The 15,932-nt window shown below is 44.3% G+C and overlaps 2 protein-coding genes and 1 long non-coding RNA gene across 22 annotated transcripts; all 3 read left to right on the forward strand.

Annotated features, from left to right (window-relative positions):
- LOC100827112 lies at window positions 1-2,456 on the forward strand. Its single transcript, XR_732575.3, has 3 exons — window positions 1-1,025; window positions 1,130-1,169; window positions 2,060-2,456. It is a non-coding gene; the product is annotated as an uncharacterized LOC100827112 (long non-coding RNA).
- Window positions 2,457-4,242: 1,786 nt separating this feature from the next.
- Window positions 4,243-5,174, forward strand: LOC100826808 (auxin-responsive protein SAUR72). The gene has a single exon (XM_003578118.4). It carries the CDS (start codon window positions 4,319-4,321, stop codon window positions 4,772-4,774), a length of 456 nt encoding a protein of 151 aa, XP_003578166.1. The 5' UTR covers window positions 4,243-4,318; the 3' UTR covers window positions 4,775-5,174.
- A 3,988-nt stretch (window positions 5,175-9,162) lies between these two features.
- On the forward strand, window positions 9,163-14,466 carry LOC100840765. 20 transcript variants are annotated; one of them, XR_002960247.1, is made up of 12 exons: window positions 9,163-9,357; window positions 9,474-9,556; window positions 10,150-10,235; window positions 10,419-11,723; window positions 11,845-12,051; window positions 12,145-12,342; window positions 12,427-12,837; window positions 12,925-13,014; window positions 13,102-13,251; window positions 13,424-13,679; window positions 13,766-13,806; window positions 14,085-14,466. XR_002960247.1 is itself a non-coding variant. In XM_010239893.3 (11 exons), exons 6-11 carry the CDS (start codon window positions 12,691-12,693, stop codon window positions 14,258-14,260), a joined length of 780 nt encoding a protein of 259 aa, XP_010238195.1. In that variant the 5' UTR covers window positions 9,172-9,357; window positions 9,474-9,556; window positions 10,150-10,235; window positions 11,845-12,051; window positions 12,145-12,342; window positions 12,427-12,690; the 3' UTR covers window positions 14,261-14,466. The 20 variants fall into 20 exon arrangements, 7 of the variants coding, with proteins under 7 accessions (XP_010238195.1, XP_010238196.1, XP_010238197.1 ...); XR_002960251.1 differs by having other exon boundaries at window positions 14,165-14,466; XR_002960248.1 differs by having other exon boundaries at window positions 13,771-13,806.
- Window positions 14,467-15,932: the final 1,466 nt, after the last annotated feature.

Below are 15,932 nucleotides of genomic sequence, written 5' to 3' on the forward strand. Positions count from 1 at the left end.
CCGCACCTGGGCTGCTGGGTTCCTAGGCCCTGGCTGCCGCCTGCTTCCCGCCTCCACGACTACACCCAGTCTCTCCTCCTCCGCTGGCCAGCTCCTCAGCACCCGCTAGCCCCACCCTGACATCCGCTCGGTCAGGCCGTCCACCCGTTTGCCCGTCGGTGACCTGCGACCGTCTGTCCCCACATCCTGAAATCCCCAATCGGTAGCCCCCTACATCCTTCTATTGTATGTCCTCTCCTCTCTTTTTTGCGAAGGTGGATCATATTGCATTAACCAAGATTCTTACAGAAAAGCCCTGAAAATAGAAAATTTACAACGAAATCCTTCAGCACCCCAGCGTCATCCTCATCGCACAGCACGCTGCGCCGGCGAAACCCGCCGCCACTCCTCCACTCATTGCCTGGACTGGGAGGATCCCCCGAGCGGCCGGGAAGTCGACGCTCCTCGGCACCTGAGCGCCTCCATCCTGCACCACACGCTCGACGACGCCGGCTTGGTCAATAGCAGCACCACCACCTAGATCTTCGACGGCCGGCTCCACCATCTCTCGGACACCGGCTTGGGGGAGACGTGCACCACAACTCCGACGAGTCGCGGCCGCGCAACGGACAGCAGATCCACCACGGCGCTCCACCGGAGCGACCAGGGCGGAGGAGAGGACCACTGCCCACAAAACTCTCTCCGGCCACGCCACCAACTCCTCAGTGCCGCCGGCAGAGATCCCACTGCTACATACACTATATACACAGCGCGATCCGTCGATTCCCCATCCTCCCGCCGCCGGAGCGGCCGCCGGAGGGTGAGAAATCGACCGGATCGACGCCGGCGAGGTGGAAGCAGAGAGGGGTACACAAATCGCCTCTTACCACTGTAGATGGGGATAAGAGGAGAGGTCCGGGCTCTCTTGGTAGTGTATGTCGTCTCCTTCTATGTCTCGCAAATTTGGTGTAAGTTGCTACAGATGCTTGTCGTCGCCACGAGGACAAAGACGGCGACCTCATGCTTGTGGGAGACGTGCAATGGGAGTAAGCACCTTTCACATCACACAGTTTAATTTTAGTCATGTAGATACGTATTTTACACTGCAACAAGTGCCTAATTGTTCGTTGCTCTGTATCTGTTCCTGCAGTATATACTTCTGAGATCTTCCTGTGAGTACTTCATTCAGGGTATGTGAGAAAAATTCTAAACCATGCAGTGTGTCATCTGTCATATTAGTGGTCGTTGGCCATCTTATTCACCGTTGCCTATAATTCTACGCGATTCAGTTTTTAGATTTTGAAGCATTCAGTCATGTGCCGTGGATCTATATATTAGATCTTTTAGCTTAGAAAATGTAGAGCAATCTGATCGTGTGCTTTGACATTCTTGCTGATAACTTCTCCACCAGCAAACTTGTGAAAAATACCATAACTAGCACTTATAACATGCATGTCCAGCGGCTAGCACAATAGGTTAATGTACTGGGACTTACAGTGAGAACCATATTTATGTCATGACGAGAATTGAGAAAACATGTTGCAAACCAGTCATTTTTGTGTGATAGTTGTTCAACAAGGAAGAGAGACGTGAGTGACAAATGAACATCACAATTTCTTACCAACTAAAGCAAAAAAAATGTCTTTGTAATTTTTCCGCAGCAACCCGCGGGCATTGTACTAGTTAAATTAAAAAGAGACACTAACCACATGTGTCTCGTTTCCCTCGACAGTTTGCTGCCTTCGACCTAATCCTAATTAACTTAGAGAGTTAGAGTCCTAGTTAATAAAGCATTAATTTTATAGTCGATCACCGATGGATCGATTGATTTATTTAACTGCTGGTATTCCTCGTCTTGCCACGTCCTATATTCTCTGCCCCTTTGTGCATGAACATGTCCATGTAGGTAAGGTATTTGTATATAAAATTTCATAGCTAGGGAGCTGGTCCCTTAGGTATTCTCATGTGGGTGCAAAGGTTCATGCATTCCGTGGGAATCAAATCCTACTAGATGACAAACGGCAGCATACATAATTTCAGATTTGACTAACACACGTTCCAACCACTCTTGTAATGCTAGATCATTGTGGCGACACCAAACATCTGCAGAGAGATGTTTGTCCTAGCTTGGAGGTTAAGAAGAATCTCAGGGAGTCAAGAACATCTCGATGGCGTCGTCAAATCACCGGATAGCTTGCTGAGAGCAAGACTAATTAATGGCATAAAACAGGGCAAACAGTCGTTGGTTCTGTTGTTGATTTGTTTGGCCATTCTTGTGGCAAGATATGACGATGCAGAGCAATACTGATCCCAGCTGCGATGACAATCCAAATTAGCTAAGGTTTGCAGTATAATTAAGGTTGCAATATTCTCTTAGCACAGATTTTCCATTTGTATTGATTGATTAATGAGACTACTGTAGTGGATGTTTGGCTCTTTGTTACTTATTATCGGGCGCCGGAAATGGTGGTTGGCTACGAAGAATCTATTTGGGGTTCAGAGAGAGCCAACTCCCAATGACTTCTGCGAATCAATGAGTGTACAGAGCCATTTGGAGTGTGACACGCATTAGGCTGCAAAGCGCAAATGCAAATGTGGCCAACGGTACGTAGGGGTGGTATATAGTACGTGCCACGAATGTCTGAATCAGCAAGAGAATAATGGTAAAGCGTGACCGACATGGCGCCGGGCGTACTCCTGGAGATGGCCGTTTTTGGCTAGCGAAAGTACGTGCGGGTGCATCTTCCAATTGCTCCCATCGGCTTCTAAATTCTTCATGTGAGTACTCCATTTGACTTTATTTCACGGTCGGATTTTTGTGGATGGAAGACAATGTAGTGCCACATCCTCAAATGGTAGTACGTAGGTAATCTCTTTAGTCAGTTGTGGACTTTTTTTCCCCAAGAAGGTCAACCGTCTTTAAAGTGAAATAAAATTACATGCAAGTCCTTGTGGGTAAACGTCGACGTCTTCCTCCTGCACTTGCCGGTGGTGCGACATGAACGAAGCTCGATGCTGTTTCTAGACCTCTTATCTGAACCACGTCGGAGCCAGGAAAACGTTGTTGACGTAGCAGCTAGAAAATCGTCGGTCGGAGTCAGAAAAAGCCTGCGACGGTGATATGAGAAACAACACCGTCCTAGAGAAGAAGTCGACAAAAAGGATTGGATGACCGTTATAGAACTGGCCAGAAGAATGTGGGAAGAGATAGCATCATTGACTTCACGACAAAGTCATAGCTGGCCGAGCCACGCCAATCGTAGAAGGAACCAACAAACCGAGACACGTATGATACCTGCAAAACGAACACACAACTAGATCTACCACTCCAAAAGAGCAGCGACCAAAGGCCTCACACTCCTCAACGCCACCGGCGAGATGGCCGTCACTGAGGTGGATGAGGAGTTCAGAAAATCTTATTCTTGTTCCGCAAAGTGCCACCATAACGCCCTGCCGGTTGACCAAAACCTAACTTTAGAGACCTACTATATCGCCAAACGCAGGTCGAGGGTTCCCACCCTCTCCTACCGCTAGATCAGCGGCAAGTAGAGAAGTCAAGGACCGCTGGAACGCTTGACTGGTCACCGGCCGGCCGGATGCGATATGCAAGATCTCGGCGGCGGCTAGGTTATGGGTGTGGCTTTTTTTGGCGGCGGCTAGGTTACGTCCTTCCGACCATGTAGTCAGGTGTGGACTTGGCCGAACTTCAAGGCCGGCGACGATTTACATACATTCTCACTCTTCCTGTTCCTAATAGTTTTGTTTCTGATTTTTAATTGTACTCTTTGGGTATTGCCTTGTTTCTTGTGGATCATTGTAAAACCCATGTATCATTCTCTACTCCTTTATGATGACTGATGTATGCATGGCATCAAGCTGTCCGCCAAGATAAAGTTGGAGTTTTTCTTTGATTAATATAGAGGCACACCAATGATTGTTATATTGTGGCTCTATATCAGACTCCTGATTTTTAATCAAAATGTTTAAATCTCACTTGATTTTTTCTGTGTGCATATTTGGATTTTGAAATGTGCAATTGATATTACACCTTTGAACAACTATAATTATACATATAAAATTTCAGGTGCAATTTAAAATTGCACGCAAAAATTCACTGCAGTTCTTTTATACTCCCTCCGTAACCCACTCCCCTTCCCCTGTCCGACATCTGGAGCCCACGATCCCCCGTCTCCGTCCGGCCACGTTGCCCACCTCTCTTCTCCTATAAAATGCTCTCATCTCCTGGGCTCCTCCCCCTCCAAACAGCCGAGACCATCCTCTGTTTTCTCTCCCTCTGCTTCTTCCAGGCTGAAAAAGCAACCGCCCGGGCAGCAGGACAATGGCGAAGGGCGGCCTGAGCAAGCTCAAGTGCATGATCAAGCGGTGGCACTCGTCGAGCCGGATCTCGCGCACGCACTCGGCGGGGTCGCACGGCGGCGACGGCGGCGAGGAGCAGGACACGTGGCGCCACGGCATCGCCTCGGCCGTCGTCGGCGGCGGCCGCGGGGCGGGGTCGGCGTCGTTCCACGGCGCCGACGGCGTGCCCCCGGGCCTCCACCCCGTGTACGTCGGCAAGTCGCGCCGCCGCTACCTCATCGCCGCCGACCTCGTGGGCCACCCCCTGTTCCAGAACCTCGTCGACCGCTCCGGCGGCGGCGCCGCCGCGTCAGCCGGGGCAGGCGGCACCATCGTGGGCTGCGAGGTGGTACTGTTCGATCACCTCCTATGGATGCTGGAGAACGCCGAGCCGCAGCCCGAGTCGCTCGACGAGCTCGTCGAGTACTACGCCTGTTGATCTGCTCTGCTCTGCTCGCCGGAGCCGGAGCAGGAGGCTTCTGCGAAGGGTAATTTAGTAATCCGGTCGGGTTGTTCTTTGTTTCCTTAAGGTTAGGGGTAGAACTGTAATATACGCCTGTCGATCGAGTACGAGCGAGTAATTGAGCCGTGTGGAGAATTTATTTAACCTTGTGGCGTTCGTGGTAATTCGGAGATTAGCTGCAATCACCGCGCGCCCAAGAAAGAAAATGCTCTTCTGGAGCAGATTTCTCTAATGTTGGTGTAATAGCTTCATTCTTCTTCTTATTTCCCCCTTCTTTTTCTTCTCCCCTTGAAATAATATTTGGGGATCAATGCATTATGCATCCATGTACATTTCCATCGATGTATAAAAGTGCATGCAGGCTCGTTTCTTATTATGGGATGCGTTCTTCTTAAAGTTCTGTTCAGATACTTTTGTGGTCCTGTTATATTCCTGGCTGGTAATCCCATGGCCTTCTTCACCAGAGCCAGGTTGACAAACTTGCTACACACAATCGGTGTTATATTTACTTCACGAATTATAATTGATCGAGTGACTGTATTTGGTGAAGTAATTTAATCAAAATGCAATGCAGTGGGATGTCAAAATAGAGTTCATGTCCAGAGATTCCAGACCAAGAAACAGAGTCGAACGGGTTCCTGCACCAAACAGAGTCAGATGCCAGAGAAGAAGGTATATGTTGAAAGTTGAGACTGTTGATAAGCCCAAAATAGCGAAATTCGTGATTAAAGAGGCCAATAATAATGGAAGTTGGTGGAATAATCGCAAGTGATTGTGCCAAAGTCCCACAAAGACAAAACAGCTATATGGTGAGTTGTTCATAACAGTATCTCATAAGCCAGAAAAGGGGACTTTGATCATGCTTAATGATTAATTAGTCATCATGGGCATGCACAAAGCAATACACAACTTAACTGTCAAAGTACCAAAACTCATCAAATAATTGCCATAACATAATCAAAGGGTTTAAGACTTAAAGTAGAAGTTTGCATGGTACAGAGTTGGATGGGTACGTCCAAGTCTTGGCTGTAATGCATGGCCTTTTTTCTCTTCCTTCTGCATGCATGGTGCGCATTGGTATGCTTACGTTTGATCCTCTCGATTAATTGAATGGATGATGACAACTTTATTAATTTCGGGCATGCATTTTGGACGTACTAACCAGGGCCATTTAAGCTGGTAGGTAAGGGAAAGCATTTGGTCCCCTGAAGAAATCGTTGAACCACGCATACTGAATCACAGATTCACAGTAAACTAAATTCTCTTTTAGACAACGCTGCAGCAGGCTAGCAGCTGCTTGATTAACACAACTTTCTTAAGGCTCGGCAATCGATGGTTGGCTAGCTCTAAATTGTACAGTGCCAATAAACTTCACAGTACTTCTACTCCGAATAACTCCATCATTCCTGCCTTTTTATACTAGAAACATTGTACAGGACATGCATAGCAAAGATAAGGAGACCAAATAAATCACCTGCACTTCGAAAAAAAAAAGACACCAAATCACTACATAGACTGCAGGCATGCATGTGTCATTTCCAAACAAATGAAGCTGAGCCCGACAGGCGAACCATAAACCCCATCTGCAGTGACGGTCTGATAGATTGATCATTTTCCATCTGCATTTCTGCAGCCGTCTAGTAACCGGAGTATATATATGTAATATGTTACTTCCTACTAAAACAAATTAGATATAGTTATAAATGTTGGTGCCCACTAATGATTGATGTGGTGGGACAGGAGCTATAAAAGCTATATGTTGGAGACAAACTGAACGCCTTCACTATTGAGCTAAAAGCCTGCCGGCCGGTAGCTATGCCAATCCTTTCCTGTTACCACTCAAGAATTTAAAGATGTGCTACGGTGCTACCTCTAACTAACTCCTGGTTAATTTAACCACTCTCCCATTTTAAAGATTTTGAGTGAATGGAGGTTGTTCCATGCCTGCATGAGCCACCCTGCTATTCATGACAACTAGGGCTTTGCCTCTTAAAAGGATGGCACGTACAGCAAGGGCCCGGGCGATAATAAAATGATCCAACTATGAAGAGATGCCCTTTATTACTAACTCCACCAAACATTAGAGCTAACTAATTGATCGGTGTAGTGCGAGTAGATGGTCCCAAAAGGAATTAATTATGGAATCTGAGAATGTTCGGTCCGGTTGAAATCATGTTTGTACTGCCTTAAGGACTCTCATTGTTTTTAAGTGGCGTTATCCTCTTCACACTCTCAGTCATCATTTTGTTTTATGTGGCACATAGATAATGAAAAATACAAGTATTTTAGATACAAGCTAAGAGAAACCGACTCTTATGCTAAATAATATTGTATTCTAGATACAAGCCAAGGGAATGGTAGATTCTGTACCTGCTTAACGGATCATACGCTAAAAGACAACACTTTAAGGACTAATGCATTGGGAGCAAAAGGTCGATCTATCTACTAAAAAAGAGTAAATTTTGGGGCAGTTGTTTTGCCGAACCACACTTATCGCAAAACCGTCCGCAGAACCACACGTTTTTAGTCATTTTGTTTCAAGTAGCTCGAAACAATGCGGTTTCGTGGTTTCACATGATTCCTTACAGGTGGGGCCCACCTGCTGAATGCCACTTGATTCCTTACAAGTGGGGAAAACTGCGACGGCGGGAAGGAGAAGGGAACCGGGGGTGTTTAATCGCGGGTTAACGGGTCCGGTCGGATCGATGTGACGTGGCATCTGACACATGGGACTTACCTGTAAGGAAACACGTAAAACAGCAAAACCATCCGGTTTTCAGCCACTTGAGACAAACTGTCTTAAAATGTGTCGTTTTGCGGACGGCTGAGCAATAGGTGTGCTTCGTCGATACAACCAAAAAACTGTGGTTGTCTAAAATTTACTTAGTAGAAAAACCGATTGGCTTAAAATTTTACTCCTACTTAGTAAGTTGTTTCATATGTTAGAAATTTGTGAGTAATTTACCTTCCATATATAGGACATTATGAACAGCATACTTGAAAAGAAATTAATTATAGAGCTAGCAGTAGGAGTTTTGACGTTTGGATTTTACGTGTATGTGGGTAGCTAGGTACTACTCCAGTAGGTTCGGTAGTAGTCGTACGTGCTAGCTACATATGGCTATATACATAGCCGGCCGGCTCAATCACGTTAGTTGGCTGCTTCAGGCAGGTCACCGGTCCATTTCCTTAACCGACGTACGCGCGCATCCGTCACACTGTCCTTAACAGGCACACACACCCCACATGCACGCAGCATTGTACTTCCAGTTCTAGATCATACTTGTTGTTAATTAGGCTGCGCATTAGTTAGCTAGTAAATGCTGCACCTTCCCGACAGGCGGCAGGTTATAGATAGATAGATAGCTAGGGGGGCGGCCTTGGCTGTTGGCTAAAACTGCAGAGAAGAAGTGAAACAGCTGATATGATATTGGGCAGTGCTTAATTATCCGTACTTCTTACGAATAAGCATGCAGACGAGACGAGGTGTAATTTAATTTTACGTACGTGTGTGAGCGGCACACAGGCGTACTAGCTTACAAACCTTGCATGCGTGGCTAGCCTAGCTTGTTTGCCGATGCAGATCTCTAGGATTGCGACGCTGTAGTGGCGCCAACTTACGCCTGGTACTAGCTAGCATCTCTCTCAAACACCGATAAGACGAACGTACGTGCATAATACTGGAGAGAGAATTAAAGAGATCGGCCGATGAGCATTATTCCTGAGGCGGCATTTTGCATGCACCGGCTTTTCTTGATCGTGCTCGTGCAAGTACAGCCATTTTGTCTACGAATATGTGCACATCGACCATGCTACAGTATAGCTAGCTAGGAAATGTCGCACGTGAACACAATGCAATATGTACGAATTGAGGCAGCAGTACGCACTTCCTCACAGTGGATATTCGAAGGCAGTTTGATAATGGCAATATTTTAAATTGCCTCAATTATTTATTATATAAGGCAAAAAAATTGTATTGCCTCAAAATATAAGTCAATGAGGGCTATTTTGTAAAGATGCCTCAAAAACTTTTAACTCCAAAAGCTTTTTAGAAAAAATGCCTCTGAATTTTATAATATCAAAAGCATTAAAAAAAATTGCCTCCAAAACTTTTTAACATCAAAGGCATAATAAAAAGAAGGCCTCAGAAGCTTCAACCATCAAAGGCAATAAAGAAAAAGGCAGGGACCTAATTATTTTGGGGCAATTTATAAAATTACCACTGTGATTTAAAAAGGCAATTCCATAAAAACTGCCTTAAACAATCTGTACTTTATGCAAAAAGCACCTCCGTTTTGAATTTTCTTAAAAACCTATCCTTCCACCGGCCGGTTTAACCCAGTTAAGTGTCCCTCGCGAGAAAAGAAAAAAAAAACCAAATTACTTTCCATTCTCCACGAATCGATCGAGCCGCCGCCTGCCGTCTCTGCCCTCGCGCGAATCGATCGGGGAGCCTCCGCGAGCCCGCCGTCTCTGTCACCGGGGAGCCTCCGCGCGCCCGCCGTCTCTTCCCGTCGCGGAGCCTTGGGCCTGCCGTCGATCTCCTCCCTCGTGCGCAGGTACGTCCCCTCCCCACGACTAGTCTCTCTCTCTCTCTCTCTCTCTTTCTCTCTCTCTCTCTGAATCACTCTTGCTGAGCCGCTCGTCCCCTGTGATTTCCTTGTGTTTGATGTAGCCTAAGCTCACCAGGAACAACATGTGGGACTTCCCCATGGAGTGCCTTGACTAGAAGCTCGTCTACTAGCCATCCGTCAACTGGTAAGGATGTGTTCCCATGCCGCCATATGCTATCCATGGATCTGCAACGATGGCCTCTCATAGGTTTCCAGGGGATTGGCTTTGTGGTGGATTTAGTTTGGGCTCAATTTGGGGCTGGGTTGGGTCAGGATAATATGTAATGTCCCCTTGTCGCTGATGGATTTTATTAGGACTGAGATTCATAAGATCAGAACGAGGAGTAGAAGAGCCTATGATAGAATAAAGGGATATTTCAGTTCATTGACTAGATGCCCTTTCCCTAAGTACAGAGCAGGGCTTGTACAGTTTCAGTTTCATTGTCTGGTTTCATGGTTTCAGTTTAGTGAAAGTAGCTAATACTTACTGACTTGTTCTATTTATCTCTAGGTTTCTCTCTAGCTCTTTAACTGACTTTAATGTTGGATCATATTTCCCCCGTATATATGTTGATTAGTGTACTGATATTGATACATGGTACATTAAATTATCTTGCTGGTGCTCCTAACTATTTTAAAAAGTACAGTTAATTATTCTTGCGTGAAACTGATACTCTTTTGCTTAGTTAGTTGAAACTCTTGTGCTTAGTTAACTGAAATTTCCATACTACAACACAGACTTCTCCTCATGGATCCGCGCCGTTCGTTCCTCTACCGCTCGCAAGCCACGTCCCCTTTGGAGAACAACGAGCCGCCGACATCTGGTGAGTGTTGTTTCTAACCCTTTTGTTGTTGAGGCCCCTTACTTGATTTGGACCTATAGTTTCTTTCCACTGTTTATGTATGCTGCCCTAACTTGTTGTATGCATACGATTCATTTTTCCCTTTGACGCATACCATTTATTGTTCCCTTCTATGCATACCATTCATTGTTCCCTTTTATGCAGGCACTGTTTGATTCTCAATTGTTGTTTGTTTGAGTTATTTCCGTGACAATTACTTATGGACAAGTTGTGGATGAGATTAGCTAGGTCTAGCGATGAATATGCTGCAGGAGTAAGGAAATTCGTACAGTTTGCTGCTGCTAATTCTGGAAAAAATGTTAAGATCCTTTGCCCATGCAAGAATTGCGCCAACAGATTTTGGTTAGCTGACCAACTGGTTTGGGACCATTTGATTTCTGTTGGGTTCATAAATGGGTACACCACTTGGGTTTATCATGGGGAAAATGCAGTAATCTCTGAACCAGTAGCCGAGACAACTCAAGATCAGGTAGAATATGCAGATAAAGAAGAGATGGACCAGCTGTTGTTTGATGCATTTGGCATGTACGATAAAAGTACATTAGATTCAGATTTAGCAGAAAATAGTGACGACGAGTCTGATGCAAATCTGGAGTCATACAAAAATCTAGTCAATGAAGCAAGCCAAGAGTTGTATCCGGGTTGCAAAACGTTTTCGATGCTTCAATTCCTAGTTAGGCTCCTAAACATAAAGAGCATGTGGAGAATGTCAAACAGATGCTTTGAAGAGGTTTTAAAGCTTCTTAAGGACGTCATACCACAAGGACAATTCCTCCCTAAAAATTTGCATGATGCCAAGAAATACATCAATTCTGTTGGTCTAGGCTATGATAGCCATGATTCTTGCATAAATGACTGCATTTTGTTCAAAGGGCAATATGCAGATGCTTCTATATGTCCAACTTGTAATACATCTAGATGGAAGAGTGAGAAGACAGGAGTTGATGGGAAACGGGTGTTCAAGGTAGCTCGAAAGGTGGCTAGACATTTCCCACTAGACATCAGAATTCATATGTTGTTTATGTCTTCCAAGACCGGACCACACATGGGTTGGGTTGATGAAGGCAGAATAAAGGATGGATTGATGCGGCATCCTGCCGACTCACCTGCATGGAAACATTTCGATGCAACTCACAAGTGGTTTGGTGCTGAACCTAGAAATGTTAGATTTGGATTGGCTACGGATGGGTTCAACCCTTTTAGGAATATGAACCTTTCTTACAGCATATGGCCAATCTTGTTAATTCCCTATAACCTCCCACCTTCGTTATGCATGAAGGAAACCAATTTTATTCTATCAGTTATTGTTCCGGGTAGGAAGGCACCAGGAAAAGAAATAGATGTTTACATGCAGCTAACCTTGGATGATCTTTTACGTTGTTGGAATCATGGTGTACTGACTTATGATGCATATGTTGGCAAGAAGTTTACATTTTATGTGCTCTGAAGGTAAACTATGGTGTACTCTGAAGTTAAACTAGAATGACTTCATGATCTGAATACTATTAGCTAGTCTCCTTATGTGTTTTGATCTTTGTCATTAATTCGGCTCATGGAATATTGTCTACAGGGATTCTTCAACATTGACGACTCATACAAGAGTTGGGTGTTGAGATCAGCTAGCAAAAAATGGAAAGATTTCAAGGCTGTTTTGAAAAAGAAATATTTTGATACTAATTTGTCTAGAGAGCAAAACATTGTAAAAGGATGTGAAGGCAGAATACATCCAAAGCAATGGGTATGGTTGGTGAGACATTGGAAAACAAAGAAGGCGAAGGTATTTTCTTATTGTAATTATTTAGATAGCATCATTTGTGCAATGCAACTATTTATGTGCTATCCATTTGTTAACTGCATTTCATTATTGTAGGTTGTCTCTTACAAGAACAAACATGCAAGGGAAACACAAGCAAATGGTATACACTCAGCTGGTTCAAGAAGCTTTGCCGTGGTTCATGATCAGATGGAGATTAAAGAGGGGAGAGCTGTGGGCTGTGCAGAGCTATATGTGGTCACACATAAAAACAAGAAGGGAGAACCAATTGATGAATACTGTGCAGGCAAGATTGTAAGTCAAAATATATAACCGTAATTGCAATTTCCTTTGTTGCTTATTGGTAGCCAATGCTTATGCTGGTTATCTTGTACGTAGGATGAAATAGAGTCTAATTTGAAGGCTAATCCTGAACTCATTGGCGAAAAAGTACGTGAAGCTGATATGTACTGAACAATATTTCGAAAAGCAAAAACATCAATAATGCATGGATTAGGGCTAACAGTTGGTGGAAAGAAATCTGAGTAGATTGCTCAATTGGTAGCTGCACTAAATGAAAGGACAAATGAGAACAAGGAGCTTAGGAATCTGGTAGAAAATCTTGCTGCAAGTCAAAGTCAACTATTGGAAGAGCACAAAGAGATGAGAGCTATGTTCCTAGCTTCTCAGAAGCATCAATCAAGCCAGCAGGAACATGACAGTACAAACAAAGTGATTCCAAATGATATGAATGTAGATCCAGTTGGAGCGGAAGGAATGAAGAAATCATATGAGCAATTGCAAGCAGAGGTATATACTTAGCTCTTTCTCCAATATTCGTGCATCCGTTACATGATAATATGTTGAAAGCTAACACGGTTTTTAATCCATATGAAGGAGACTGTGTTCAAACAAGTGAAAGTAGAAATGGTTGAAGCAAGTAATGCTGAGGAAAAGAAGAGATCATATGAGCAATTGCAATCACAGGTATGTACTGAATTTTTTCTCCAATATTCGTACTTAAATTATATGATAATAAGTTGACAACTAACACAGTTTTTAATCTATATGAAGGACAATGTGTTCAAACAAGTTAAATTAGAAATGGTTGAACCAAGTAATGCCGAGGAAAAGAATCTGGAAAACAAGAAGCCCATTAGGCGGAGAACCTCTAAAACTAACAAGACGAGCCAGCCCAAAGTGCCACGAGACAAAGTGGCGAAGGTACTTACTACAGTATCTTTACCAATTTACAATTTTTTTACTTCTGAAAGTTGACCCAGCACACGAGTGAATTTTACTTTGATGTACACAAGTGGCAGTCTATGTTCAGTTTCATTTGCTTTTTTGAAAGTGTCAGTTTACATAAAAAGTAAACTTCTGACATTATGGGCAGGGTGACACCATTAAGTGTGGTATGGAGGTTGGCTTGACATCACCAAATAGTGCAGCAGTCGTAGCACTCGGTACAGTTCAGAATGTCAACAAAGAAGCAAAATGTATGGATGGTAAACCGCTCAGTGATTATGTTGAGGTACTCGTGAACGTAGTCCTGAAAGGTACAACTTTGTTGCCAAGATCCCAAGGGAGGGTCTTAAATATGGGGAATGCTCAAGCTCGTTCTATTCCTTGGCCCAGGGAAAATGTATGGTGTATGCAACTTAGCCCCTCTCCATATGTTTTGCATATACTTAATTTACATCATGGTTTTGTAAACTATTATTTTCTGAACAAAAAGTGCAGGTTACAAGTAAAAATGGTACACCCCTGATGTCTAAGGTAATTTATATGCTCCTGGTAGTAAGTATTTGTGAAATTTATATGCAATTCTATGTTATCAGAATTCTCTTAGTAGTAAGTATATCTGAAATTTATGATCAAATGAGTGAGCTCTCCGCTATATAAGCTGCTAACTTCTTGTACTGGATCAGCTCTAACTGTCCATGTTTCATTTTATCTATAAAGGCTTAAATTGTACTCCAGAAACCAGAGTCATGCATCTCATATAAGTTCTACATATATGATGTTTTGTACCATTTTGTCTTTTGGTTCGGAAGGTTATAACGCAGCAGTAGTATCAATACTTAAAGCTCAAATAAATTTCCACTGGAATCTGCAAATTTAAAAGCTGGGACAGGTGCCTGCGGCTCACAATCACAGATTACGGCTGAGAGGACAAAAAGGAAGACGAAAGTTTCCAAACCTACCACAACTGAAGCCAGTGTTGTCTTGAGTGAATGATGTCCTGACTTGAATGCGAATACTTGTCTTTTGATGAAGTGTGTGAATCAGCTGTTACAATGCTTGTGTTGAACTGAATGCTTTTCACCAATTGAATTCTACAAAATTGGTACTATTGAGTACTGTAATCAGGTTGCTTGCTTAAAAGTGCGTCAATAGTCTTTCAAGGCATCTTAGAATTCTGCCTAATATTATATATTCATGCATCTTTCAAAGTGCCGTGGTATAATTATTGAGGCCTTTTTCCAATGAGCCTCCACTTGAATTTGGAGGCAATTTTGTATTTTGCTTGAAAACTTATTAGATGGCACTTTTTTTGAAGGGCCTCAATTTAACTTGGAGGCAGTATTGAGATATGCTTGGAAATTTATTTGGTGGCTTTTTCAAAAGTGCCTCGAATTTAAATTCATGGCTTACTTTGAATTGCCTTAAAACTTGATATTTTAAGGCACTATTTCAAAATTGCCTAAAAAATCGTTTCCCTTCACCATTAGTTCCAACACTTTTTCACAGGCCTTGAAAATTCTTTTAAGGCAATTTTATAATTTTCTGAGGCATTATCCATAAAGCAACGGTCTGTTATGTACGAGTAGTGATCAGAGCAGAGGAAAAATGCATGCAGCCGGGAGCCCGTTGGTGGTGGGTCAACTCGATCCATCCAGCAACTAAAGCAAGCGTATCCGATAGAGATCCTTGCGGCTGGCCCGCGTGGCTCATGGCGCAGCGCGTGCACAGAAGGCGACCGCCGCGAAACAAACCAGGAGATATAAGATGGAGTTAATTTCCAATGCACTGCACGGCCGGACCGGGGATCGATACGGTTGAACCGTCGCGGCAGCAGTGTGTATATATATGGCGACGGGGCCATGTGCGCGCCGCGGGGAACGCGCGCGACCGATCGAGATCGAATCGAACCTCCTGACACCGGAGCGTCGCAAGCTGAGCGCGCGCGCGCGCGTACGTCTCTCGTACGTGGGCACGGCGGCGGGCCACAAGCTTAGCTGCCGCGCTGCGCGCGTCGTACAGTACGTACCAATCGTGACGGCCACCGCATTTACACCGGCGGGCGACCGGGTTGGTCGCGTTTGCCTTTCGGTCCTGTGTCCATGTCGGGCCCGCGCGCGCCACACAGCCGTCGGATACACTCGGATCGCGGTGCATGCTTCATGCATGGCATCGATCTCGATCGCGCGCCCAACGGCGTTGTCTTCTAACTGCTGGTACCTATTTTCCCCGAGTATTTTCAAATGCTTTACTAGCTAGCAATTAGAATACGGCCACGGGCCGAGTGGTTCGAGCGCATGTATTCCCCCAACGGTTGGATAGGTGCACCGCTGGACAGCCCCGCTGGCAAAACACGCTGGCACAACAGTGGGTCATAAGTCAGAAACGTGTTTATTCGCTAACAAGCGAGGAGTTAAGTAAATTTGGTGGTTTTTAGTCACCAAAACGTAAACTGGTACTTATGTGAAACCTTAGACGCTAATGTGGTGGTTTTCTGTAATTTACTCGTTGGAAGTTGGTGAAAAACTATCTTGAATCAACTAAGATCTCAACTGCCTATTAACCCTTTTTTTTACCCATCTCAGCTCGCTCTTAAAAGAATACAGATTTTTATGCAATCTCAGCTCGTAAATAAAGAGCTTACATTCAAATGGCATTGC

The sequence above is a fragment of the Brachypodium distachyon genome, chromosome 4 (assembly GCF_000005505.3).
Source record: "Brachypodium distachyon strain Bd21 chromosome 4, Brachypodium_distachyon_v3.0, whole genome shotgun sequence".
NCBI lineage: Eukaryota > Viridiplantae > Streptophyta > Magnoliopsida > Poales > Poaceae > Brachypodium > Brachypodium distachyon.

Bases quoted from the DNA above. Each gene is read 5' to 3' on its own strand.
- LOC100840765 (XM_014901784.2), top strand. From the start codon at position 12,691: ATGAGAGCTATGTTCCTAGCTTCTCAGAAGCATCAATCAAGCCAGCAG. The intron at 12,838-12,924 runs GTATATACTTAG...ATCCATATGAAG, and splicing joins ATGAGCAATTGCAAGCAGAG to GAGACTGTGTTCAAACAAGT. The intron at 13,680-13,765 runs GTATGCAACTTA...CTGAACAAAAAG, and splicing joins GCCCAGGGAAAATGTATGGT to TGCAGGTTACAAGTAAAAAT.
- LOC100826808 (XM_003578118.4), top strand. From the start codon at position 4,319: ATGGCGAAGGGCGGCCTGAGCAAGCTCAAGTGCATGATCAAGCGGTGG.